Genomic DNA, 27461 nt, shown 5'->3' on the forward strand with positions numbered 1-27461 from the left:
GACTCCAACACAGGGGCCCGGGGGCCTCCTCTATGGTTTGGCCACACAGACTCCACTGGATCTCTCTCCCAGGGCCAGAAGCCCCACATTATTGTCTCGGTTCTTTGAGGTAAGCTCCTGGATGACCCTTCTTCAAAGCAGTTCAGAGGCTTAGGCAGGAGGTGCAGAGACCAGAGGCTTCCAGGTGTGGGCCATGGAGCCCCTCCTTAGCATCTGAACACTGATCTGTACCTGCTTGGAGGGTTCCTGATGAGATTCTCTGAGCCCAGAGCCAAGAGGCTGGGGGTTCAGATGCTCTGGGGACTGGGGCCGCTTCCCTAGGACACATGCTAGGAAGCAGTGCGCCCAGGACCCTATTTGCTACCTCAGTTGTCCCATCTGGAAAGTGGGCGGGAGCATCTCCTTCCTGGGGAGAGGAGCCTCAGGCAGGGACTCAGTGCCTCACCCTGACCCCTCACAGCCCTGATACAAGACAGAGGCTCCAGCAGCCAGGTCTGAGAGGGTCTCAGAACCTCGACACCCTCTCCCACCCCAGTGTAGCTCACCTGGCTGAGCATCACTGCCCCAGCCAAAGCCTCATTTGGTCATCCCTGGTAAGGCTAGGATGGCCTTAGAAGCTTTTGGGGCAATGGCAGAAGGCCACCCTGCAAGTGAACACACGGCAGAAACCAACCAGGCGCAAGGTATGTGGCATTTCCATTTGTACTTCTCCCCGTCCGCCAACTCTCCCCACCACGCCCACCCTGGTGTAATTGATTCAATCCAGCCATCCCACAGCACCAGGGAGGGCCTGGATCCTGGCCAGCGGAGAATCAGCCTGTAGAGCTCACGGGACCAGCATAAGCAACAGGACCTGGGAGCGTGTGGCTCCTGAGACCAGCTCACCTTCTCTGCTCAGGGACAGCCATGGCATCACCTGCTCCAGGGTCCCCAGCACCCATGGGGAGACCAAGCCAGGGGCCTTTCAGCCCACCTCCTGATCTCGGGAAGGAAGGAGAACATGGGCGCCAAGCCAGAGGGGCTTAGATTCAAGGTCCCAGTCTGGTATTTCCTGGCCTCAGGGACAACTGCCCTGAGCCCGCAGCGTTGTTGAAAATATTACAGGTAAAATTTCAAACTAGCCAGTACTGACACGGTGTGTAGAAAGGAGCCCTCCTACTGCAGGTGGGAGTTAAAACTGGCTCAGGCTTTCTGGAGGCAGTTGAGTCAAAGATGTAAAAATGTGGCCATGCTTTCACCCCAATATGCCATTTCTAGGAGTTCATCTCCAGGGAATAATCAAGGACGCACGCCATGCCCTGTCTATATCAGAACACAAAAAAGAAATGGGAAGTGATCGGTACATCCAACAACAGGGGATTGGTTAAATGTGCTGTTATGTGATGAGCCCAGCACAGCTGTTAAATCTGGTGCCAGGAAGAAAATTTAATGATGTGGAAATGTTCTCAACATATTAAAAAAAAAAAAAAAGTAATGAAACAGGCAGAGGGCATTCCACCCAGGCCTAACTTACCATGGGATTCGGTGAGGCCTCACACCGTGACTGGTTGGAGACACAGGCATGCTGCTGGGTGCACCAGAAACAAGGCCACTGTGCTGACAGGCAGCTGGTGCAGCTGGGAGACAAGGAGCGTTTCAGACACTCAGATCCCCACCCCTCATTTCACCCCTGCCCCCAGGAACTGGGACCTAAGAGGCAGATCCCGGCCCTGGGGAGAAAGGTCTTCCTTCACCACCATCATCATCAGAGGGTGGGGCACTTTGAAGATACTGAGCTCCCTGCTACGAGAGGCATGCAAGGAGGATATAGACCTAAAGCAGGGCCTTTAGGAGACTAAATTAAGGGTAATCAAAGCACTTCTCTCTGCCCCTGCAGCTTGAATGCCCACAGAAGCCAGGTTAGGGTGATAAGAGTTTGCTGCACATAAATGAGCCAGAAAATGAACAAGCGAGGGCCTATCTGCCTCTAGCACACCACTGTTTTTCTTCCAAGGGCCTTCCTGAGAGCAGAGACCCTTCCCTGTTCCTCCTCCCACCACCCAGAGGCAAGCACCCTGACCCACTCACGCTGTGTGTGGATACACTTGTCCAATGCGGCTGCAGTTGTAGATGGTGAAATTGGCCCTGACGATATTCCGCCCGTTGACCCTCACAGACATCTCAACAATCACGTGATCTAGAATGGACCAGGGGAACCAGGGAGAGAAGGACAAAAGGGAGTCTCCCCTGACCTCGGAGGCTGTGATATCAGGACCCCCATGCCTGACATTCCATTACACCCCTTCAGGGCTGTACTCACAGCCCAGTGAGTGCAGTGCTTACCCTGGTGGGGCGGGAAGGGCGGGAACTGGTCCCTCGGCAGGAGGTTGCAGTAGGCGATCTGGTGGCCAAAGGCAGGGCCCGGGACCCGGGCCACAGTGCGGATGTTGTTCCCATAGTCACAGGCCATCTCCATGCCGCTGAGGCTGGGCAGGCTGCCCGAGATCTGCAGGATCATGCCCTGGGGGCCAGGGACCCTCAGCTTGGAGAGTGGGGAGCAGGCCTTTCCCCTCGGGGCCCAGCCCCCACTCTAGCAACCCTGGGAGAAGGGGTGACAGGTGGCCAGGACTCCAGGCCAGAGGGCTATATCCTACATGGGGCTCACTAGGCCTCAGTTTCCTCATCTGCAAAATGAAAATGACCATCTTACGGTAGTCAAGGAGGCTTTGAGTCATCTGGTCCCTGGGACTTCTCTGACCTCATCTCCTAATATTCTCTCAAATCTACCAATCTGTTCTCACCTCAGGGCCTCTGCACTGGCAGTTCCCTTGGCCCAGAACACTCTTCCCAGATACCCACCTAACTCACCTACTTCATATCTTTGCTCAAATGTAACATCTGCACCATGGGCCTAGCTCCAGCCTCATCTAAAATGTCGATACTCTGCCACTCATTCCCCACCCCTCTCTCTCTTCTGCGCCCTTTTCCCCACAGTACTTTTCACCATCTTGCCATCCTATCTTGCGCGTTCTCTCGCTCCACAAGCATGTCAGCTGCTCAAGGACCAGGGCTTTTTCTGTCTTGTTCATTGCTGTGTCCCCAGAGTCTAGAACTGCTGTTAGCACATAGTAGGTGCTCAATGATCTATGTGATGAACGAATAAATGAATGGATGGATGGACAAACCTGTGCCTGGTCTGCTTGTGGACATAAAACATGTGAAGGGCTCTGTGATACATAATCATGCGGAGTGGGTGCAGAGGAGTCCCAGACCCCATCTGGCCCATTAGAACCACCATCTCCCCCCTGTTGATAGGTGAGGATAGCCAGCCATAGGGAGGTCACTGAGGGCAGGGCTGAGTGGGGCCCAGGCCTGCCTGTCCCTCAGCCCTCCCCAGACTGCCTGCTATGGGTGGGGAGGGGGCTGTGGCAGCTCCAGGCCTTCCTGAGCTCAGGCGAGGCAGGGAGTCCCTGCCTCCACACTGCAGATTCATCTGATCTGTTTCTGAGCACAAGAAATAGCAGCCTGGCACTTGGTGGTCCCTCTGACCCCTACCTGTACCGGGCCCGGGAAGAGGCAGGGGGTTGGGCACTGACTCTCCTTGTATCCCCCAACTTGCTCCCTCCCTCTTGAGACTCTGGAGCCTGCCTCTGTTGAGTTCAAATCCCAGCTCTGCTCCTCCCTAGCTGTATGACCATGAGCAAGTCACTTTACCTCTCGGTGCCTCAATTTCCTCCTCTGAAAAACGGGGATGTTAAGAGCATCCACTTCATAGAGTTGTATGAGGACCAACACAGGTGGACATCACGCACACGGCGAGTGTGGGCACTCAGTAAGTGGTCAGTAAAGCCCAGTCATTCTCATTCCTTGCCTCCAGGTCCCAGGGGCACTGGGGGCAGGAGTCTCTACCTCTCAGGGCTTGGGGGCCAGGTGAAGGGCAGCTCCCCACCCTGTGTCCCCTCCCCACCCCGAGCTGAATCCCAGCTCCCCCGGGACTCACTGGATACTCCTGGTGCACGTCGATCTCTGCAGGCAGGACAGTCATGGCGGGACAGCGGCTGGGGCCCTCGCTGGCACTGGTCCAGAAATGCTGCTGGCTGTAGTTGGCGCAGTCCTGCTGCAGGGTGCACCTGGTGCGGCATGGCACAGATCAGGACCCTGGCGGGCCCCTGGCCCCACTGCAGCTGCCCACACCCAGCCTCTGCCCCCGGGAGCCTCACCGTGTCTCCAGGGCACACCAGCCACAGTAGGCGTCGGCTGCACCCACGCAGTCCCCGCAGGTGGCGTGCACAGCACAGGCGGCGACTCTCACCCTGGCCATCTAGAGGCAGAGGGGAGGGCCCAGCTCAGCAGGGCTGCTGGCCTCTGCCCAGGGAATCGGCAGTGGCGAGGGCCACGAGAGGCTCGATGCTTCAACAGGGGAAATTAGGGGAAACAGGGCTTCCCTGCAAAGGTGATGTGTACACGGGGAAGGCGTGGGAAGGGAAGGTGCCCCCCGTGGGAGGCAGAGAGGAAGAAAGCCCACGTGTCCTGGGACCCCGTCAGGCCAGGGCTCTGGCCTTACCTGATGGGACGTCATCAGATAAAGGTAACCAGGGTCTGCTGGGTCGAACTGCATGACGTGGTGCACAGGCTCCCCGTAGGCCACCGTCACCACCCGCCTGCTCACCACCTGCATGCTCTCGTTCAGGTTGATCTGTGGGGGTGGGGCGTGGCCGTCAGGGTGATGGGGCACTGGGAGGGTGCCCACGGCAGGGGATATGCCCCTGGAGGTGGGGACCTGACTCAGGCTTGGGGTCTCAGCCTCATCTTCTTGCAGACCTTCTAGGACTGGTAGGAAATCACAGACATATAAGGGGGGCGGTGGCTTTGGCCTCTCCACCTTTGCCTCTGGTATGGCCCCACCAGGAACTCCCTCCCTGACTGATCTTCTCCATCACATCCCGCCCTCGGAATACATGCAGACCTTACACTTTATAAAAGATTCTCTGGGCAGCTGTCTGGCATCATGCCTAAGAGCAGGGATGTGTGTTTGAATTCCAGCTTTGACATTTACGTGCTGTACAAACGTACAGGTTGTCACTTCCCCTCTGGGAGCCTCGGCTTCCTGACCTACTAGGACTAATGACGGCACCTGCCCCTCGGGACGGTGGTAAGCACAGATGGAGAAGATGCCTGCGAAGTGCTGATGGGGCCACACTTCTCATGCCTCCCCTCTTGTGCCCATTTCACAGATGAGGAGATGGAGGCCCAGAGAGGCTACAGACTTGGTGAGAGTCATAAAATGAAGACACTTCAGGGTCACAGTGCAAGCCCAGGCCTATCTGACCCCACAGTCCAAGGATGAGGCTAGAGGGTGGGGTCCAAGGTCCTGGCAGGAGGAAGACCAGGACCAGCTGAGGCCTGGAAGCTTCTCTGGCTCTGAGAGACCCTCTGCATGTCCTCCTGAGGACAGACAATGTCCACAAGAGCCCCATCAAACTTTGTTCTTTTTCAGCTGGCCCCTCACACTTCCAACACATTGCTTTGTCTAAGGCCCTGCCAGGCCCTGACTTGGGACCAGTAGTTTAGATGCCTCCCTGGGCCTCCTACTGCCTGGCCTTCTCTGTAGGCTCCAAACCTTTGGTAGCTCCCGCCTGCTTATGGAATAAACTTGTTCTGGTATTGAAGGCCCCGACAACCAACCCCAATTTACTCCGCCAGGCTCATTTCTACCCATTCAACCCAACACAAGCATTCCAGCCTGTAGGCCTTTATCCACGCTGTGCTCCCTGCTGGAGTATTTCTCTTCCTCTACTTTCAGCCAGGATCTGTCCCCCCAGGGCCTCTTCTGGAAGAGTTTCTCAAATGCCCTCCACACACCAAATTAAAATTACTCTCTTCCCAGGCTCCCACAGGCTCTGTTCCAGCCCAAGACATCACCTGTCCCAGGTGACCTCTGGGTAGGGTCTGCCCAGGCAGCCTGGCCCCTGCTCAGTCTCCGACCTGCTCCTGCCCTTGCCCCAGGCACCCGGCAGGCACTTGGTTTATTTCCACTCCTTCAAACGTCTATTGAGCACCTACTGTGCTCCAGAGCCTGGGCTAGATGCTATGATCTAAGCCCCGAGCAGGGAAGGGCTGGTGGGAGAAGGTGGTGCCCAGCGCAGGGTGGTGGGTAAAGAGGCCTGGGTCAAGGGGTCATGTGGGTTCCTGGTCAGCTGGCCCAGGGGCAGCTGTGTGACTTCGGGGCAGTCGTTTCCCCTCTTGGAGGTTTAGCGTCCTCACCTGGGAAATGGGGATCCTGGCACTACCTGCTTCACAGGGGACAGCAGACTCTGACCACAGTCTGGGATGGTCCGACTCATTTCCCTCATGACAGATGAGGAAACTGAGGCTCAGGGTGAGAAGCAGCCACCCCCAGGTCACACAGCTGGGACCAGCAGAGCCAGGATCCAAATCCAAGTATCTGACCCCAAAACATGAGTCTCACTGTCTAAGGACACTCACTGGGACTTCAAAGGCTGAGAAGGATGCCCACCCCACCCCATTCCCTCCCTGCTCCCACACCTGCACCTTTCACCACTGCTAGCGGGCCAGCTAAGGTCCCGGGGCCAGGCGGCCAGGGCTCCAATCCCCAGCCTACCCCTTGGCCCGTGGCATCCGCCTGGGCAGCTGAGGGTATTGAGTTATCAGATCTGAGTCAATTAGGCCAGGGCCTGGCACACACTGGAGCTGTGCCAGGCAGCTGACTTTCCCAATAGGCAGAGGGTGGGAGGTGGCTGGGAGGAAGCCGGCCCAGGCCCTGGAAAGCCCTTCCTACCCCATGGTGGGGAAAGCAGGTGCCTCTCATCCTTTCCAGCTCCAGGAGTGTTGGGGCCAGGCATCATCACCTCCAGAAACCAGTCATCTTGGTCGGGGAGATCTTCCGAGGGCAGCCAGCCAGGTGGGGGAGGGAATGGCAATGAGAGCCCCCACTTGCCAGGCTGTGGCCTTCACCCGTCAAAGCCTAACAGCAGTCTCAAAAGCCAGGGAAACTGAGGCCCAGAGAGAGAAAGTGCATTGCCCAAGGTCAAGTAGCCAGCAAGCGGCAGAGCCTAGAGACTTGAACTCAGATCCCTCTGCTTCAAAGCCCAAGTCCTAGAGACCAGAGGGAAGGGCCCTCTCTCAGGCCTGGTTTCCCTCTTCTGCAGGACAAGGCAATTTGTTATGAGCAAGAGTAGAAGAAACAGATGTGAAAAATGCTTTGTAAACTGTAAGGTGCCAGGCAAACCAGAGAAAATGAAGGCCAGTATTAGACCTGTAGTGTCCACCTGTGCAGCCTACCCAGGCTCCCCCTCCCCCCACACCCTCCACCTCCCTCAGACTCCCCGGCCCTGACCCCCCAGCCCTACCTTGAGCAGCCGCCCACTGACTGTGCCCAGGAAGACCACTGTGTAGTTGCTGACACTGGCCACGGCCACAGAGGAGAGGCCCGGGGCTCGGAACACAGGCGTGGCCTTCAAGGGCTGCAGGATGGACAGTGGGTGCTGCAGGTGCGCAGCCCCACAGTCCAGTTGCTCCGGCTGCAGCTGGAAGAGAAGCAGTATGTCACACCTTGGCTCTAGAAACTTCTTTGGCTCCATGCCCACACTGTATGTCAGACCTCAGCATCAGAGCTTTAAAATCACGCTGCCGTTTTACATGCCCTGCCCTGGGCTGGGGCCCAAGCATAAGCAGGACCCTATCCCTGATCGCAGACGGACCCCTGACCTCAGCTTCAGTCCCAGAGCTGCCCCGGAGACATGACATTTCAGGCAGTAAGAACCACATAGGAAAAGTTATGGGACGGAGGCAAGAAGAGCCGGCAACGGGGCAAGGTCAGGAGGCCGGGAAGGTGAGGACAGGGTGAGGCCTGCACACCCTCATGACCTTGGAGCTGCCCCTCCTGACGGGTCACAGCGGGCAGAGCAGAGGAGCCCACACCAGACCATCCTCTGCTTCAACTTACCTGCTGATCTCAAGAGGTATCCCTCCTGCCTTGGCTGGGTCTCGACAGCAACCAGGGGGGTTTCCTTCTCCCAGGTCCTCTGCTCTGACCCCGGCACCACCATCCAAGTTCCCAACAGCTCACCAGACCCCAGACTGAGCCCCTCCCCTCCTTCCCCAAGATACATCCCCCCACCTGCCCACATCACAGACGGGCAAACGAAGGCAAGGCGAGTCCAAAGGCACAGCCCTGCCATCTGCATCAGCCCGGTGCCACCCCAAGTGGCGACCCAGTCCCACCACACACTGGAGTGAGACCAACGCAGCTGGTGACCCCAGTCCTCAGCCACTCCCTGGACTCATTCCCACCTCCCCCCGTGTCTTGTTGCTTCTTCCAAAGGATCCTTGTGCAGTTTGCACAAAGATACAAAACAGGCCTCCAGGATGCACCTTTGAGAAGATAACTGCGCAAATCCACAAGGATGCAGACACAAGCATGGTTTAGAAGAGGAGGCGGGGGAACACAACCTCAGTGTCCAGCAGGATTGAGCATGAAAATAATGGCGCATGGTCCAGGAGGGCTGCCCCCACCCCTTGGTGACACCTCAGCTCTGTATGGATTATGACAGAAAGATAGCTGGCTGAGAAAAGTCACAGGATATCATAGGGACCATTTTGGTAAAGCTAGTGCATACACAATGAGGTAACGGTCACAACAGTAGACACATTAACAGGCTGTGTTTACTGAGAACTGAGATTGTACCAGGACTGTGCATCGACTCCCTAAATCCTGGCAGCCCTATGAGGTCCCATGTCACAGATGGGGAAACTGAGACTCACAGGGGAAGGGGCCTGCTCTGGATCAGTTGCAATGTCGTTCTTCTACGACGAAAAACTGGCAGCAGACTTGAGCCACACCTCGGCCCCCTGGAGGCTGGGATGTGGGCATCGGCGGGTCTGAGCAGGGATTCAGAAGGTCACCAGAATGTAGCATCAGAACTGGCTTTAGGGTGTAGCCTTAGAGTCATTTTGCTGTGGCTTAAAAAAAATTTTTTTTAACGTTTATCCATTTTTGAGAGAGACAGAGACACAGCACAAACTGGGGAGGGGCAGTGAGAGGGAGACACAGAATGTGAAGCAGGCTCCAGGCTCTGAGCTGTCAGCACAGAGCCCAACGTGGGACTCAAATTTACAAACCATGAGATCATGACCTGAGCTGAAGTCGGACGTCAACCAACTGAGCCACCCAGGCACCCCCCAAAATTTTTTTTTCTTTTTTTTCTTTTTTTTTTTTAACGTTTATTTATTATTGAGAGACAGAGAGAGACAGAGCATGAGCGGGGGAGGGGCAGAGAGCAAGGGAGACACAGAATCTGAAGCAGGCTCCAGGCTCTGAGCTGTCAGCACAGAGCCCAAGTGGGGCTCGAAACCACAAACCACGAGATCATGACATGAGTCGAAGCTGGATGCTTAACTGATTGAGCTACCCAGGCGTTCCTGTTGTGTGTGTTTTTTTTTTAATTTCTCATTTATGCTTTTTGTAAGCCTAAGCCACTGGTGATGTGCCCGTATGGGTTTTGCTCTAAAGCTCAGCTAGTTTTCAAAAACAAACAATAAATACGAGGTCCGCCCGTCCTTGGGTGAATAAATACAATTTGGGGCCCCACAGGCTTCCAGGTGGGGCCTGTATCCCACAGCGTCCCTGGGGGGCCAGGCCCTGAGCCCAGAGGTGGGGGAGGGTGGAGCTGGGGCCACCCAGAGGCAGGACCCACGAGTGGGTGGTCTTCCCCAGGATGGCTGGAGGTGAGCAGGCAAGCCACCTCACTTTTTCGAGCCGCAGTTTATTCAACTATTAGGTAGGTACATCTCTTGCACCCTCCCTCACAAGAACAGGATGAGATCATTCACCATGAAGCGCCTGCACTGTGTGTAAATGCTCCAGAAGTATTGTCAGACACTGTTGCCATTTCAGATATGAGTGTCACTAAAATGATTATTATAAAGTGGAATTTGGAACAAATTGTGCCTACTTCAAAAGTTTTCCAGCTGGACTGCTCAGGAGCACCTTAAGTTAGCCCCTCTGGTCTGGACCCACTCTGGCCTCAACCTGTCCCCCTGAACAAGGGAGCCCTTTAAAAATGCAAAGAAATGGGTACCTGGCTGGCTCAGTTGGTTAAGCATACGGCTTCGACTCAGGTCATGATCTCCTGGTTTGTGAGTTTGAGCCCCACATAGGGCTCTGTGTTGACGGTTCAGAGTCTGGATACTGCTTTGGACTCTGTGTCTCCCTCTCTCTCTGCCCCTCCCCCACTTGCACACTGTCTCTCTCTCTCTCTCTCTCTCTCTGTCAAAAATAAATAAACATTAAAAAAATATAAAAATTTTAAAAAAATGCAAAGAGGTCTCTCCTGCTTGAAACTTCTGATGGTTTACACAACACTCAGAATAAACACTGGATCCTAATCCTCCCTTCAGGGGCTATGGGCCCATCTAAGCCCATCCCATACCTTCCTCACCCACACTCCTCCACTCCAGCCACATGGGCCTCATTTCTGTTGCTCATACACTGGGCCCTGCCTCAGGGCCTTTGCCCTTGCTGTTCCCTCTGCCTGGGGTGTCATTCCCAGACAGTGTCTGGGGTGTCACAGAGTTGGCTCCTTCTTGTCTTTCAGCTTCAGACCTACCCTGCCTGACTTTATTCTGTATGCCCGAGGTGGGGGTCAGCTGTGGAAAGAGGGTGCTGAACCACTTCCCCGGCTGCCTCTCCCAGGTCCTGGGCTCACCCCTCAGCAGTCCTGCAGCTGCAGGGAAGAGGTGAGGGGGGCACTGTCAGCAAGCAGGCAGGAGAGTGGGCACTTGGGCCCAAGGCCTGCCACAAGGGAAGCTTCTACTAGGGGTTACATAACTTTTCTTCACTGAATATGGATTACTTGCGTCATGAAATAATAAGCTGTTTTAAAATTAAAATTGTAAACCCTTGCCTGGGGGACATGATTTTCCTCCCTGAGCTCTGAGAGAGGGGGAGGGAAGGGAAGACCCGGGAGGCCCCAGATGACACCTCTGGGGTTTTCTGCCCTGGGCCTTGCAATGGGGGACCCCAGCCAGCCAAGAGAAGCCGGACAAGGCACCCAGATCACAGTGATTTGTGGGCTGGGCGGCAGAGTGGATGAGGCAGGAGCACGCTGGGAATCCAGCTCTCGCCTGCCCGCCCTGACGTTCACAAGCCATTAATTCTGTACCGAAGGAATTTTCTAAAAAGCCTTTCCTCCAACTTTTTTTTTTTCTTATCCTAAAAATAAAATCTAAAAAAAAATTTTTAAAGGAGAAGTAACCCCTGTCAGCTGCTCTGAATGATCTGTGCTCTGAGGGGGAAGCTGACTCCCCGACCGGCAGGAGAGATCACAAGGCTGCAAACTGGCTCAAAAGTGGAAGCTGGGAGACATGTCCACCAAGCAGGCGGGAAATGCCTCCCCTGCTGGGGGAGTGGGCTGCAGGCTTGGGAAAGAGGAGACAGTGGCCTTGGGGACAGGACAGCCAGCCCAAGTGTGGCCTCAGCCGAACTCGGTCTCCAGGGGCAGTTAGCTCCACAGGCTCAAAATACCGCCCGGACCCTATGACAGACACTGTCTGAAATTCCTCCCCTAGCACCCGCCTTCTTTCAAGTCTCACTTTGCGTAGGTCTTTCAAAACACAAATGCCCCTGAGAGCAGGGGAGGGCCGGCCGATCACAGCAGTCCCCTCCAATCCAGTGGAGCCACCATTCCAGGCACAAAACTGGTTAATTCCTCTCCGGAATAAAACCCTTCTCCAGCTCCTGGCTGTCCTTAGGAGCAAGCCTGGCATTCAAGGCCTTTGGATCTGGTTCCAACCGCTTAAGCTTCAAGTCTTGCTCTTTTCCTCTGTCCCACCCTCTGCTCTGACCACACCAACCTCTGCAATTCCTCAAATGTGGCCACACCTTCCCACCAGGGCTCCTGATCCTTCATAATGTTATTCCCTCAGCAGCCAATGCCCTTCCCACACCTCTGAGCCCTCATACTTCCCCTGGCCCATCAGTCCCCCTTGTCTTGGCTCATGTTATTCCCTTTGTCAGACATGCCCAGGCAGCAAGTTTTTCACCAGCTTTCAAGATGTGCCTCAAAACACACACACACACACACACACACACACACACACACACACACACACACATCCCCTCTTCTGTGATAGCACTGTTCTGGTCACCACTTTCATTTATCATGATAGCATAAACATGAGCTTCTCCAGGGTGGAGACTACACTCCAGGGTGAGTGTTTCCTAAAGAAAGGAGACTAATTTTGACTAAAGTGTGATTGACTGTATTCAGCTGCTGCTTTTCCAGAGATTGAGAGCAACACTGCCATGCTGGGTGCTGGAGAACGAGACTGACATATGGGCCAACCATATGCCTAGTGTGTGTGTGGCAACACGGGAATCGGGTGTTCAGACCCAGGTGGCACCTGGCTGGTACTTTTAGTTCCTCTAAAAGCCTCAGTTTCTCCCTCTCTGAAATGGGATGAGCAATAGCTGACTGCTGGTCTCAGCTTTTTCCTGAGAGCAGGACACACCCTCCCTCTTCAGCTAGCTGCCTCCTGGGGCCAAAGCTCTGCTCTGCCCACTCTCCCATTAAAACTCTGACATATTGATTTCACTACCAACTGTAATTGTGTTGACTTTCTCTTCCCAGGAAGCCAGTGGGAGCACGAGCTTCAAGAGCCCAGTTTCTCAGGCCTCTGCATCCTGCCCACGGACCCCACCAAACCTCAGCCCCACCGCAGGTGGCTCCGAGGAGGATGAGGCGGCAATGGGGGGCCGGCGTGGCAGGCTGCAAGGCCCAGTGGTTCCGTCCTGGCTATAGACTACACCGGCTGTTGGGGCTTTGTGCTTGGGAATTGAGGGCACTTTTCCGCCTCAAGTTTTTGATGGTTATTGAATCGAGATCCCAGGAAAGTGAAGTTTAACTGTGAGGACCTGGAAGGGCGCAATGGCTTTCGGGTATTAAAAAATATACCTGGGCTGGGGCTGGACCAAACCCCCTTCTATTCACCCTCCACGGTGGCCAAAGGGAGCTTGTAAAACTGCAAAGCACTAAATGCAATGTGGGACCCTGGAAAAGAAAAAAAGAATATTCGTGGAGTAAAGTCTGGAGTTTAGTTGAGAGTAAAGTACTAAGTTGGTTTCTTAGTTTTGACAAATGTACCATGGGAATATAGAACCTCAGCAATGGGGAAAACGGGAAGGAGGGTACGCAGGAATTATCTGTCTTTGTACCTATCCTATACATCTAAAGTTATTCCAAAATAAAAAGGTTATTTAAAAAAACAAACAAGCAGGGGCACCTGGGTGGTTCAGTTGGTTAAGTGTCCAATTTCAGCTCAGGTCATGATCTCAAGGTTCATGGGTTTGAGTCCCACGCTGGGCTCTGTGCTGACAGCTCGGAGCCTGGAGCCTGCTTCAGATTCTGTGTGTGTGTGTGTGTGTGTGTGTGTCCCTCTCCCGCTCTCATTCTCTCTCTCTCTCTCTCTCAAAAATAAATAAACATTAAAAAATTTTAAAAAGAAAAAACCAATCACAAACCAATTTGTGTCACCTCTGAAGCTCAACAGCCTTCCATGGATCCCTAGTGCCCTCAGTATAAACCCAAACTTTGCTCCTGGGCTCTCAAGACCCTGCTCCACCTGGCCTGCCCCCCTCCCACCCTGGGGCTCCTCTCAGTGCTGTTCCCTGCCAACTCTTCCTTCAGCTCGGATAGCCAAAGAGGATGAATTCTCCGTCAGGAGACTGCTGCAGAGACAAGGACTAGAGGAGACGGAGCAAGCAAGGATCAGGTAGGGTGGTGATGGGGGTCTGACAGGCAGCCTGCAGGGGGCCACAAAAGCCACTAAACTCTGCAGGATTGTTGTTTCACACAAAGCCCTGTTGAATAGCCCCTACCCCCACCCTTCTTCAGAAGCCCTGAGGATAAAGGGGGAAGCATTGTCAAGGTTCACCCATGGTACCCAGGTTGGGATTTGAAGCCACGCTTGTGACCCCAAACCCAAACTCCCCCTTCTAACTTTAGCCCCTGCAGTTTCTTGGAAACCACAGCTATTGGCTATGGCTCCAGATTCCACTAAGCCGACGCCTCCACTGACGATAAACTGAGTCATTGAAAGAGCCATGGGCCTACTGTGTGTCAGCCCAGGGAGGAAACAGGATGGACCTGGCTCTAACGGGCATCCGGCAATGACCCCACACCAAGGAGGAAGATGCCTCCTGCCTGGGAAGGAAATACCAGCACCTCCCAGTGGGTGATCAAGATGCTTATTTCCTGGAGGGGTGGGCGGGGACAGAATGTCCAACTGAGCCACAGAAAACAGTCAAGAGGCCTGGCTCCGAGCCAGAGGTGAAACCGAGGCATAGAGAGGGGCAGAGGCTTCCTCAGGACAACAGTGTGATAATTCCCTACCTGACGCTAGGCTGCCTGAATCAGGCAGGAAAAACCTAAGAAGTAGCAATGGACACAGCAGCTAGGGTAGACCCTTCCAGAGTTTCAGAGAGGAGCACCTCTGTACCCCTGACCCTTCTCTGGAGGAGGTGGGTCACCCGGCCCCAGGGCACTGAATTCATCAAGGCAAGCTGAGACCATCTGGAAGGGTCGTGTCAACCTGCCAGCCAGGCCATCCTTAGCACGATATGTCTGTCTAGCCACAACTGGCACCCTAGACTCTGCCACCAAGCTGGACACAGCCTGGAGGGACAGCCCCCAGGCTGAGATCAGGGGCCTGGCTGGATTGAAGATCTGCTGTGGGTAGGCCCCAAGCAGAGCTACCTCACAGGCACACTCTTGTTGTGTTCCCATTTTACAGACAGAGAAACTGAGGCTCCTGACGTACTAAGTCTTGTGGCTCATTACTCGCTCTGGGATGCCACATCCCGTCTGAGCCTCAGTCTCCGCATCTGTAAAGTGGCGACAATAACAGCACCCTCCATAGAGAGCTGCTGGAAAGAGCTCAGCTCACAGTAGCCCTTGAAACTGACAACCGCGGATACTCAGTAAACGTTCCCAATTAGCGGTACAGGTCACACGGGAGCCTGGCAGGACAGACAGTTCCACCACTTCCCAAAGTCAAGCATCTACCCTCACCCACAGCGAGGATGGGTGCTGGGAGCTCGGCCGAGGCCTGCTCCGCTCAGGCCTGCCTGGGAACTACTACCACAGCCGCTGACTCAAGCAGCCATTGTTTTGTTAGCTGGACGTGGCCCCCCAGACACCCGGCTCCCCCTTCTTGAAGCTGTTTCTCATTCTGGCCCAGCCTGGCCCCATTTCCAGCCCTGCCCCCTTCCCCTCGCACCGCCCCCACCCCCGGGGGGTCCCAGAGGAACACAGTGTGGGATGGGCAGCCAGCGACTCTTCTCCTCTTCCCTGGGCAGGGAAGTCACTCCCTCTCGCCAGCTCTAATGGGGGGGGAAGGGGGGAGGAAGGCGGGCAGAGTGCTTCGGCTCCAGCCCCTCCTTTCCCTGGAACAGTTTCTGTCCCAGCCTCTTCCCCTGGAGGGGATGCCGGCCAGGAGAAGCTGAGAGCCGCAGCTGCCTCTCTTGGGCACATTTGGCCTCCTTCCTTCTGGGGCTAAGGGGCCCTGGAGAGTGGAACTCACACCCTGCTCCCTGTCCCCTGGGTGTTGGCCTCCATCCCAGAGGAGGGGACTGATTGTGGACATGGCTGAGGGGACAGGGCTGGCTTGAGGCCCTCAGCAAACATCTCTGGTCTGGGTCCCATGTTCTGGGGACATAGAGGGGACACACTGGTCCCTGTCTCCAGCTGCCCACATCCCAGTTCAGCGACCACCCCCAAGTCAGGAAGGGACAGCTTTAAGATAATCAAGATACAGTAGTATAAACAACACGACCATAATAAGCAGCTACGGTTTACTTTGTGCCCCTGCCTGTGCAGCCTCATTTAACCCTAATAAGTCAGTGCTACTTTATAGCAAAGGACACTGAGGCACAGAGCAGTGACTTGTCCAGGGTCACACAGCCAGAAGGGCCAGATGTGAGCCTCAAACCTAGGCAGGCTGGCTACAGAGTCCTCACCCTTAACCCCGGCCTCTCCACCCAACACTCTGCTGGGCATTGTCAACGGCTGCTGGGAGCCTGGCTGCCTGGAGCTGTAGAGGCCCTTGGTGGCAAGCTAGGGAAACCGAGGCCAATTAAGGAGATGGCTACCTCTGGAGACACAGATGTTGGACGGGCCCCGGGTGGGGCATGGGAGCAGAGGTGACCTCCAGAAGGCCATGCAGCTCCTTTCCCGGGCCTGGCCTCCAATTCAAGGTCTCTGCCCACTGCCCCCCCATTATTTACCGATCAGAGCAGAAAGCACTACATGATTAACGCCCCGCTGGGGCCTCGCTGGGCCTCATAATGGAGCTTCGAGCTTCCTCCCTCCTCTAGCGTGTGATTTATCGTGTTTCAGGGTAAAGGATGGTGGACTGGGAGGGGCCAGCCCCGCTGGCCCAGCAGATCTCGGATCTCAGTGGCATCGAGCATCAGCGGGAAAGTGGGCCGTGCAGGGGCCCATCCAGGCAGCCTGTTGGGTTCGGCCCTGGCCCAAACACGGACTTTGAAAAAAAGAGAACAGCCACACTCCGGGGGTAGCCAGGATCCAAATGCACGTGGCTGGTGCCAGGAGACTTTCTAGGCCTGTCCCCACGCGGCACCGGCTGGTTTCCATGGCAATCCCCACACCGTTGTCAGAGCTGGAGAGGCCCATGGGAGTCACCTGGTCCAGCCACAGTGGGGGCTCTGGGAGAGAGCCTCCTGCTCCTGCCAGCACCTAGCAGGGCTGATAAGGGGCCAGCAGCTATGGAGTCCCTTCTAGAACCAGATCAACTATGTCTCACTCTTCTCCCAAAGCCTTGATGGCTCCCCACAGCCCACAGGACAGCATCCAAATCCTTGGCCTGCACCCCAGACCCCACACACTCTAAACTTCATCTCTGCCTGCTACCCGAGCCATATTCTACCACATCTCTGGGCCTCTGCCTCTGCCTGCCTTCCCCAGGCCCATGTGCCATATTCCTGCTCCACCATCCCCCTCCTCCAGGAAGCCTTCCTTGACTCCCTCAGAAGAGGCTGGTCAGTGTGCAACCTTGGTTGCAGCATATCTTCTGTCATGATCTCCTCTCTGACTGTCTGGGAGCTCCTGGAGGGTAGGGGCAGAGTCTGATTCATCCCTTTTGGGGGGCTGTCATGTAACAAAGCTGAGTCCCCTCCTATACTGCCACACTCTAGACAACCCTCCACCAGGAGCAAGGACAGACAGAAGACGCCGCTCAGGAGGTGCTGGGCTCTGGTGGGTGAAGGCGGAGGCAGCTGCAGTCCTGGGGAATAGAAGCCCCTCACCTGGGACCATGCTGGGCACTGGGGCTCACTGGGAAGCTCTCAGGACTCCTCACAGCAGCCCCAGCCAGGCTACAGCTTCCCTGGGTGTCTGTTTCTTCACCTTTAAAACAGACCCATTCAGGGGCACCTGGGTGGCTCAGTCAGTTAAGATCCGACTTAGGCTCAGGTCATGATCTCATGGGTCTGTGGGTTCAAGCCCCATGTGGGACTCTGTGCTAACAGTTCAGAGCCTGGAGCCTGCTTCAGATTCTCTCTCTCTGTCTCTCCCTCTGCCCCTTCCCTGCTCACATTCTGTCTCTTTCTCACACACATACACACACACAAACATACACATTAAAAAAAAATAGACCCATTCACCTCTTCCCACTGTGGCCTTGAGGGCCCCTTTGGATCACATCCCTTTAGTCAATGTTTTGGGAGGAACCAGGGAGTAAAGGTGACGAGCACAGGCTTGCAGCCAGATACCCGCCCCACCTTTTACCCACTGTGTGACCTCTGGCATGTCACCTAACCTCTCTGGGCCTCTGTTTCCCCTTTCTGTAGATGAGGTATAACACTCATCTCATCCCATTTCTGGGGAGATTTAAAAAAGATAGACTATATACAAAGAGCTTTTGTAGTACGTCTGACACAAAGTAAGTTCCCAAGAAACAGTAGCATTAACCGCGATAATAATGATGCTGGCAGAAGCAGTTCTGTCGGTGAGCGCCTCCTTGCCACCCCCCAGACCAACTCAGATGGGGAAACTGAAGTCCGGAAAGGGGATGGGACCCCTCACCGCCAGGGCCTCAGGCTTTCATGCTCCTCTTCCATACACATCATGTCTGTCCTCCCTCCAACAAACAGAACACAGAACCTGGCCAGTTTTCTTAACCTTTGTGAAAACCAGCAGCCACGGGCCAGCAAATCTGACTCTTGGAGAGCGTTTTTGCAGGGAGCTGATGACGACTGACACAGTCTCCGCTGAACGCCAGGCTGCCCCGTTCTTCCCTATGCTGAACCCATTCTACAGGTGAGGAAAAAGAGGACCAGAGGAGGTAAGCGGCTTGCCAGAGGCCACAGCTAGGAAGGTACGGAGCCAGGATTTGAATTCGGGGTGTCGGCGCCAGGGTCCAGCACTCATGTGCCACTTCGGGCCTGCCTGGGTGTGGCAGGGCCTAACTGTGGTTAAGGCCAACACAGATCCTTCATCCACTCTCCTAGCAAACCCTGGATGGTGAAGTGCTGCCCTGGAGGGAGGCAGCCTTCCCAGCCCCAGTACCCGGCTGGCATGGTCCAGGGCGGGGCTTAGTGCTGAAAGACATTTGCCAAGTCGTCATTCAAACTGACCACATCCCTCACTTGCACACTCAAAGGGGCAGGAGGCTCACTCGTTCCAGAGCCCAGAGGATCACATTTTTAGCGATGAATGCAACTAGTGCTTCCCCGCCTTCCCCACTTCCTCAAAAGGCCTGATCAGCCCCTGCCTCGACAGATGCCCCGGCCAGCCTCACCCCACTCTGGAACTGAGTCACCACAGCAATAGCTCCCAGCTTCCACCCGGGCCCATGTGGAGGTGCGACCACACAACGGGGTTTCTACAAAGGGCCATGCCCAAGTCTCCACGGGGCAAGGGTAACCGAAAAACTCCCAGCTGAGAGCTCACCAGCCATCGCCCAGCATGGACTCTGGGGCCAGACAGCCAATCTGCAGATCCCCACTCCCGCTAACCAGCTGTGTGGCCCTGGCCCTCAGTTTCCCCATCTGTAACAGCACTTCCTGCCTCATGGCGGGAGGGGTGGGGGGTGGGGGTGGGGCTCTGAGTTCAAACACACTGGTGCTCACGAAGGGCCAACACAGTGACCCCACTCAGAACTGGGAGCCCAGCGATGATTATTTTTCAGCCCCAGAGAGCTGACCGGGACACCTTCCCTCCACACACCCCTTAAGTCCGTCAGATGTTCAGCGTCTGCCCGGCCACCAGCAGTGACACCGTGCCCACTCTCTCCATGTCTTCCTATCTCTGAGCTCACTCGGCTGGGGCGGCCCTAGACACACCCGCGCCTCACCCCTCTGTCTCGACCACCTAGGTCACCTTTAGGACCTGGTGTGATCCCATCTCCTCCAAGAGGCTGACCCCTTCCTCTGAGCACTCCCTGCTCTGCTGGCCATTTTGCATGCCAAGCACACTTTTCTTAGACATAGCTTTTCCCTCCTGTTACTAATACCTCCTCCTACCATTTCCTGGGCAGTGCATGTGAGATTTTAACCTGCCCATATCCTCAGAGGGAGACACTGTTCCATTTACAATGAGGAAGCACGAGGCCCAGACAGAGTAAATGACTCTCCCTGGGTCACACAGTTTATGGGCAGAACAATGGGACTCGATATCTTATACCTGGGAATCAGGACTGGTGACCTTACCAGGGTGCACTGGGATATTAACCATCACCTGGCCCAAGGCCTGTCTGTCTCTCTAGGCTAGAAGATCATCCTGACCAACCTTGCTGGAACCCCCTAGGAACCACCAAGTGTCTGCTTGTACCATTGGCCACAGGGAACGCTCCCAGCCCCCAGCCCGACTCCAAATGTAAAGCCCATCTTGGAAGCTCTGTCTCCCTCCACCTCCACCCAGCATTTCAGCCCCTAAATTGGTTCAGAAAACGCCTTCTTGACGATGAGCACCCACCCACAGCATGCCAGTTTAAAACAGCCTGAGGGTTTTTTTTCCACCTTTACTATAAAAAGACACCTTGAAAATGCAGCATTGGCATTTCCCTGTTGGTTTTCCTTTTGGCTTAAAAAAAACAAATACCACGGTCACTCAAAGGTTGAGAGGAAAGATTCAGGGAAGAGAGTTAGACTCAGCCTGCCCTTGCCTTGCTGGGTAACCCTGTGCCTCACTTTCCCCATCAACAGCACACAGCAACTCCCCAACTCACTCTCACCTCAAACATGAACTGAGGAAAGGGATCCAAGCCACACGCAATGGAGGACAATTTTCTCACTCAAAATCATGCATGCAACAGCCCCAGATAATGCCGGAACCAGGGACAAAGCTGGGGCCCTCTGAAGCCTGGGGCGGGGCGGGGGGATTTGACAAGGTTCCCTGCTTCTGACCTCACACCTTGGCAGCTCCTCCCTTCTCTGGTTCTCTGGCACACTCCTGGATGGAAGGGGGCAGCAGAGGCTAAGATTTCATGGTCTTAAATGTGGCGAGCAAAGGATAAAGCTCACCAGGTGAGAAGCTACAATGTCTGGGATCACTCTGGCCAAGGCTCTGGACTCGTGGGGTCAAAAGACCCCCAAAACAAGGGTGAAAGGCTGGGCTTCCAGAGGCCCACCCGAACCACCTCACTTGGAGGTGAGATGTCCCTGGGGAACAGGCAGAAGTGCAGGGTCCAGTCCCCCATGCCTGCCCCACTGAGACCAGCCGGTGCTGGAGAAGTCAGGCCAGATGGGTCTGGGAGGAAAGGGATTCCAGGGCCCTAGATCTTGCCCGACACTCCAGAAGCAAATTAATTCTCTCCCCCACAGGCACCCGATTGCATGCCTTATTCCAACAGCACCCACTTCTATCCCGATGCTGGGCCGGACTGGGCAGCCTCCTTCTCTACCCTGTCCGCCGCTGGGGCTGCACCCTGGCACCCAAATCTGTCTTGAACCCACCGCTTCCCTCTGTGCCCTCAGACCAGGCCGTGCACAGCCCCTGAGAGCAGGGCCTGACACAGGCCTTCACCACTGCACCCAGTGCCCACCACAAGGCCTGGCACACAGCAGGTGCTCGAGAAATATTTGCAAGTCAGCGAGCAAATCTCTAGCCTGGAAGACAGCACCAGCCCTCCAACCAGTCTCCCTGCCTCTCATCTTTCCCCTCACCAGCCACCTAGGGACTCGCTAAAATAATTACATTAAAAACAATCATAGTACAGTTAACCTTTATTTTTTCTATGTTTATTTATTTTTGAGAGAGAGACAGAGCATGAGCAGAAGAGAGGGAGAGGGAGACACAGAATCCGAAGCAGGCTCCAGGCTCCGAGCTGTCAGCACAGAGCCTGACACGGGGCTCGAACTCACAAACCGTGAGATCCTGACCTGAGCCGAAGTCGGACACTTAACCAACTGGGTCACCCAGGCGCCCCATAGTACAGTTGACCTTTAAACAATGTGGGTTTGAACTGCACAGGTCCACTTACATGTGGAATTTTTATAGCACGGTACTGTAAATGTATTTTCTCTTCCTTCTGATTTTCTTAATGTTTTATTTTCTCTAGCGTACTTTATTGTGAGAATATGGTATATAATACACATGGCATATAAAATATATGTTAGTCACTGTTTATATTATTGGTGAGATTCCCAGTCAACAGGAGGCTATTAGTAGTTAAGTTTTGGGGAGTCAAAAGTTATGTGCAGGTTTTCGACTGTGCAGGGCGTCGGCACCCCTAACCCCTGAGTTGTTCAAGGGTCAAATGTAACTGCAAACGTGTGCCGGGCACTCTACTAAGAATTTTACAGGTATTAGCTCATTTAATTCCCCACAACAGTCCTATGAGGTAAATGCTTTATTATCGCTCCCATTCTACAGAGGGGGAAAGTGAGATGCTCATTCAAAAATTTTTTAAATGTTTATTTATTTTTGAGAGAGACAGAGTGTGAGTCGGGAACGGGCAGAGAGACGGAGACAAAATCTGAAGCAGGTTCCAAGCTGGCAGCAAAGAGCCTGACACAGGGCTTGAACTCACAAACAGGTGAGATCATAACCTGAAGTCAGCCACTTAACCACTGAGCCACCCAGGTGCCGCATGACGTGCTCAGATCACAGTACTCCTCTGGCTAAGACCCTTCATAACTCCCACCTCCCCAGGATACAGTCCCAACTCCACAGTGTGGCCTCTCTACACCTGCAAGCCCCGCCCACTTCTCCCAGCCTTCTCTCACATCCTCCCCACTCCCCCCACCACAGGGACCACCTTCCATTCCTCCAGCTTTCCTTGCTGTTTCCTACTTCCATGCTTAGGCACAGGCTGTTCCCTCTGCCTGGACCCTTTCATCTTCTGCCAGCTTCATGTAGCCGACCCCTGCTCATCCCCCCACCTCTGCATTGATAGCACCTCTCCCAGAGGCTGTGATGTCCTCTGTCAGGGCTCCCACTGTCCAGCTTTTCCTATTACCCCCACCCCTGGCCCCCTGGGATCTAAGTGCATGGCCACATATTTGTCCTCTGCTCACCTGCATGGGCCACGAGAGCAGAAACTGAGGCACCACTGGTCTCCAGCACATAGCACTGGCTGGGGCACACAGTGGGACTTAGGAAGTGTCTATCGAGGCCTCCATCTGGGGCTAGAGGTGGGAAATTGTGGGGTCTTTACTGCTACAGAACAAGCCAAAAGAGGTCACTGCTGTCCAGGACCAAGCCCAGACCTGTGTTAATAAGGCCCCTGGGATAATACCAACAAGAACAGCAGAGAGCTATCAGGTGCTTACTACATGCCAGGTACCAAGCACTTATGTTCATTCATTCATTTAGTTCTTTAAGCGGTCCTTAGAGATTTTGTTTTTATTGTCCCCACTTTACAGCATAGGGAACTGAGGCTCAAAGAGGTTAAGTCACTTGCCCAGGTCACACAGCTGGGAAGTGACAGAGTATGATTTGAATCCAGGAAACAAAGTCCAAGTTCTTAGCCTATAACTGGGGAGCTGGCAACAGCCTGGAGCAAGAATAACGGATCCCCCTCCACACTCCCCACCCATGGCTACACCAGAGGCCCAGACCCTCGGGCCTTGGACACATCTGGGAGATACTGCCCAGTGGCACTGATCTGAGCCCACAACAGGGCATGGGAAAAGGGAGAGAGGTGTGGTGGGGACACAGGGAGTGTGGCCGAGGAGGACCAGGAATCCACCCCACCTTGGCATGGGGAGAAGGCCGAAGGCCGCTTTGTCCCTGGGGCTACGTCCCTGGAGAGGCCCTGCCCCTCTAAGGAGAAGGAAGCCCTAGCCCACTTCAGCAGAGTGAGTCACTGCACCAGGCCAGGCTGGGGACCGTGGGAACCAGGACGATTCCTGCAGAGGGGGAGGGGGATACTGCGGTGGCGGCGGCCTGAGGAATCCCATGCATCAACCCACACCAAGGGCCTGGATGGACACACAGGCCCTGGAAAGGCTAAGGAAGGCCCAGGGGCTGGCCCGACCTCAGCCCTGGCTACCACAGTAGGGTCTTCCCTCTGTAGAGCAGGGACTGACTCCCCACTCACCTCCTCTGGCCCTGAGACCCCCAAACAAAGCTTGTACCCTCAAACGCACCCCTTTGGAGGATGTGGCTCTGAGGAGGGGAATGGTAGATGTCCCAGTCACAGTGCTGGGCAGTCAACCCTGACCTGGCCAGCCCCCGTGGGTGGCGATCTGCCCTGCTCACCCACCGTGACCTTTTATTTTCAGGGCAGTCAGCCAGCTGGTGGTGGACAGCCATGGGAGCACGAATGCAGGAGAAGGAATCTGCGTTTTCTCAAAGCCCCAGTGTTGGGCACACCCACGGGGGAATAATTAATCTCATGAGATTCTTCCCACAGCCTGAAGACCATGGAGGAGAGACAGGACAGGACCACGGGGGGCCTGGCCCCAAGGAGGACTCACCAGGAAAAGGCTGAGTTCAGCATCTTGCTGAGGGAGAAACTGAGGCTTCCTAGGGGAGTGGCAAAGCTTGGGGTTGAAACGGACTCCCCAGATTCACGTGAGGGTACAGAGTAAGGAGAAGGCACAGGGTTCCACCTCTCAGGGCCCCCTGAACAAGTGACCCCTTGCTGGTCGGCTTTCTCCAGGGGAACTGCACACAGCTCCCTTCTCCCCCACTGTGTCATAAACCTCCCCCAAGGTCAACACACACAGCGATCCCCCACCTGGCCCCTTCATCTCTGTTCAACCCAGCCCCAGCCTCCCGGGCCTTGTTCCCACCCCCCAGCTTTGCTGCCACACCTGGCCCTTCCTTACTCCCTCCTGAGCCCCTGGCACTCTCTCGCCCCCTGCACACCTCAGTACTGCACATAGTCCTGTTCACCTCCCTCTACTCTCTTGGCCCTGGCACCTCCCCACCCCAGCCACCTGAGACCCCTCCAACACACTTGCACGCGCGTGTACACACACACACACACACACACACACACACACACACACACACACTCCGAGCAACATGTCCATAAGGCAGCAAAGAATGGGTGGTGTTAAGGACACAGATGATGAGGGTAGACAGCCTAGACTGAAACCCTGCCTCTGCTAGTTCCCAGCTGTGTGATCTTGAGCAAGCTATTTAACCTCTCTGTTCCTCATTTTCTTCATCTGTAAAATGTGGATGAGAATAGAGACTACCTAAGAGGGTAGTTATAAGAACCAAGACAGTTATGCCATTTGATGCACTCAGTAGGCATTCCACAAGTGTTGTCTTGCTTGTCGTGCCCATGTCTGGTGCATGCTACATGCTCAGTATATATGTGTTGAATGAGTGGATAAAAATTGGCATCAGGAACACACCTATTTGCCAACCAGTGGCCTCCCCACAGTACCTACTAGTTCCCAAACACCTGTGTTCCCTGCCACATACATCCCAGTGCACACCCAGGCCCACTCTGCTGCACCAGTGACCTGCAGGACACATCCACCTGGCCTACACTCCTGCATAACCAGCTCAGGGACACACGAGTCTGGTGCATACACCCCGTCACTCCTCTTTGCTGCACACCCCCACCCATATCTGCAGGGCCCTGGTGCACACCGGTGTGCACACCTGCCACACCCAAGCACACATCTGCCAACTCCCAAGGGCAGCCCTGATAGGCTCACACAGCCAGCCCAGAACACGCCTCTGGTCAGACATGCACTCACTTGCTCTGCACTCTGGACATGCCTAGGACCACCACTGCACACCTGGGCTAACACATGCTCTCTCCAGTGAACACCTGCAACCTCGACCCCTCCTACACACCTAGTTATGCTCACCTGTAACCCAGTACTCTCTCGAGTGCCCGCAGGCACACACCTGTACCATATTCGCACCAGTGCCCCCACCCTGGCTGACACCTATATCCTCGTGAGTACACCTGGGTCCCGACAAATGCACCGTGGCCCAGAGTACATACCTGGGTCTCCACACGGACATCTGGGTCCCACACGTTCACACCTGTGTCCCTCTCAGCGACAACGCGCCCAGTTACCCGCACGCTCTCCCTCCTGCCCCCCCCACCCCCACCCCCACCCCAGCTGATGTCCAGCTCCCTTGGCGTACCTGGATGTTGCGCTTGCGCTCGCAGGCCGGCCCGGTGCCCTGCACCACGCTGTCGAGCACGGCCACCACGTCCGGTGCGGGCTCCACGAAGCAGGCGGTGCGCGCGGCGCGGATCGCGGCTTGCACGTCGGCGAAGCGGAAGGCGCACAGCGCGGCCGGAGTCGAGCGGGACGCGGGGGACCCCTGCGGCCGCTCGAAGACCGCAAAGAGCAGCTCGCGCGCGGGAAAGACGGACACCAGGCGGCTGTAGAGGTCGCCGCGGCCCGCGCCGCCCGCGCACTGCAAGCCCAGCTGGATGTAGGACTCGGTGAGCTTCTTGGCGTCGCCGCCGGCGCCGCGGGGCAGGCAGATGCGCGCCAGCAGGCTCCGCGCCTGGCTCTCCTTATCGCCCGCGCGCGCCTCGCTGTTGAGCGCCAGGTACGCGTAGGACGGGGCGCCCGGTGGCGGGTCGGGCGGGTGCAGGAAGGCGCGCACGAAGCCCAGCTTGTGTTGCTCCTTGGCTCCCTGCTTGATCTTGAGAATGTTGTCGTCGGAGGGGTTGAGGTCGAAGGTGAAGAGCTTGGCCAGGTCACCGCGCGCATCCAGGGAGCGGATGGCGATTTCGGGCGTGTTCTCGAAGCGGTGGTCCTCCAGGCTGCGGTTGCGCGGGAAGAAGGCGCTGCCGTAGCCGGTGTACGTGGCGCCCACGAGCAGGCGGCTGCCCCCTGTGCCGGCGGCCGGCGGCAGCACCAGCCCCACGGTGGACGCGTTCGGGTGGTTGGCCGCCACGTTGAGCATGCTGGGGAACACGGTGACGGGCTCCGCGGGCGGTGCGGCGGGGGGGAAGCGCACGGCCACAGCCGAGATGTTGCCCCGGCGCCGCAGCTGGCAGAAGCCCTGGTAGATGGACCCGCACACGACCACCAGGCCCTGGCCGGGGTCCAGCTGCAGGATCTTGTTGTAATTGTCGGTGAGGCGCCGCGGGTGCTCACACGAGGCCTGGGGCAGCTGCGGGGCGTGACACAGAGGGCTGTCGGCCACCGGGCCCACGGCCGCCTCGGCCTCCAGGCTCAGGTTGGCGCCCGACAGCTGGTAGAGGCGGTTGACGGCCGCCAAGTACACGGTCCCCGCCGCGCCGTCCAGGGCGAAGTTGTTGGTGGGCGTGGGCGAGGGGAACCGGCGTTGGATCTCCAGGGCGCCGGCCCGCGCCGCCCCCAGGAGCAGCAGCAGCGGCAGCAGCGGGCACGGGGATGGGGCCCGGAATGGCGGGCGCGGCGGCAGGGGGCTGGCCGCGGCGGCCCGAGCGCTAAGGGGTGCGCCGCCCGCGGCGCGACGAGCCATCCGGGCGTGCGCGGGCTGCGCGGCGCGGCGAGTGCATGGGGCGCGGCGCGGCCGGGAGCCGGGAGCCCGGAGGCGGCAGGAGGCGGGGGGCGGGCCCGGGCCGCGAGGCGCTTCCTGCCCGCGCCAGCGGCCCCCGGCCCCCGGCGCCCCGGCCCGGCTCAGCCGCGCCGCGCAACCCGGGGGCGGGGCGGGGGCGGCTCCGCTGCGGACACGCCCTCGCGCCCCGCCCCCGCCGCGCCCCGCCCGGCCGCGCCCCGCCTCCCGGGCCCCCTCCCGCCCCGGGCCCACCTCTCCAAGCGCCCCGGGCCCCTTCCCGGGGCTGCCCGCGGACCCCGCCCCGCCCCGCCCTCCCACCTCCGGGCCTCAGCTAAGCTGTCGGTGGGTCCGGCCGCCCCGCGCCCTCCAAGACTCTCCCGCGCGGCGCCCGCGGCCCCTAGGCTCCCTTTCCCGGCGCTGCCTCCGCCTCCGTCGCTCGTTCCTCTCGCTCGTTCCTCCCTCTTGGCCGCTTGGCCTGTGTGGCTCGGCTTGTTTCCTTTTTTCTTCCTCTTTCTCCCTGGTCTC

At 56.5% G+C, this 27461-nt stretch overlaps 1 protein-coding gene across 2 annotated transcripts in view; it reads right to left on the reverse strand.

Moving 5' to 3' along the window:
* Nucleotides 1–27050, reverse strand: part of PLXND1 (plexin D1) — a 59729-nt gene extending 32679 nt beyond the window's left edge. Inside the window, exons 1-8 of one of the 2 annotated variants that reach the window (XM_053898364.1) lie at nt 25581–27050; nt 7350–7526; nt 4544–4675; nt 4200–4300; nt 3980–4109; nt 2323–2500; nt 2068–2176; nt 1514–1616 (exon numbers count right to left, since the gene is read on the reverse strand). In XM_053898364.1, the coding sequence (XP_053754339.1) occupies nt 1514–1616; nt 2068–2176; nt 2323–2500; nt 3980–4109; nt 4200–4300; nt 4544–4675; nt 7350–7526; nt 25581–26900 (2250 nt within the window). In that variant the 5' untranslated portion in view covers nt 26901–27050. The remainder of the gene's footprint in view (nt 1–1513; nt 1617–2067; nt 2177–2322; nt 2501–3979; nt 4110–4199; nt 4301–4543; nt 4676–7349; nt 7527–25580) is intronic. The other variant, XM_053898363.1, reaches the window with a different exon arrangement.
* Nucleotides 27051–27461: the final 411 nt, after the last annotated feature.

Source organism: Panthera pardus, unplaced genomic scaffold, assembly GCF_024362965.1.
Source record: "Panthera pardus isolate Hobbes unplaced genomic scaffold, ASM2436296v1 HiC_scaffold_8, whole genome shotgun sequence".
NCBI classification, from domain to species: Eukaryota; Metazoa; Chordata; class Mammalia; order Carnivora; family Felidae; genus Panthera; species Panthera pardus.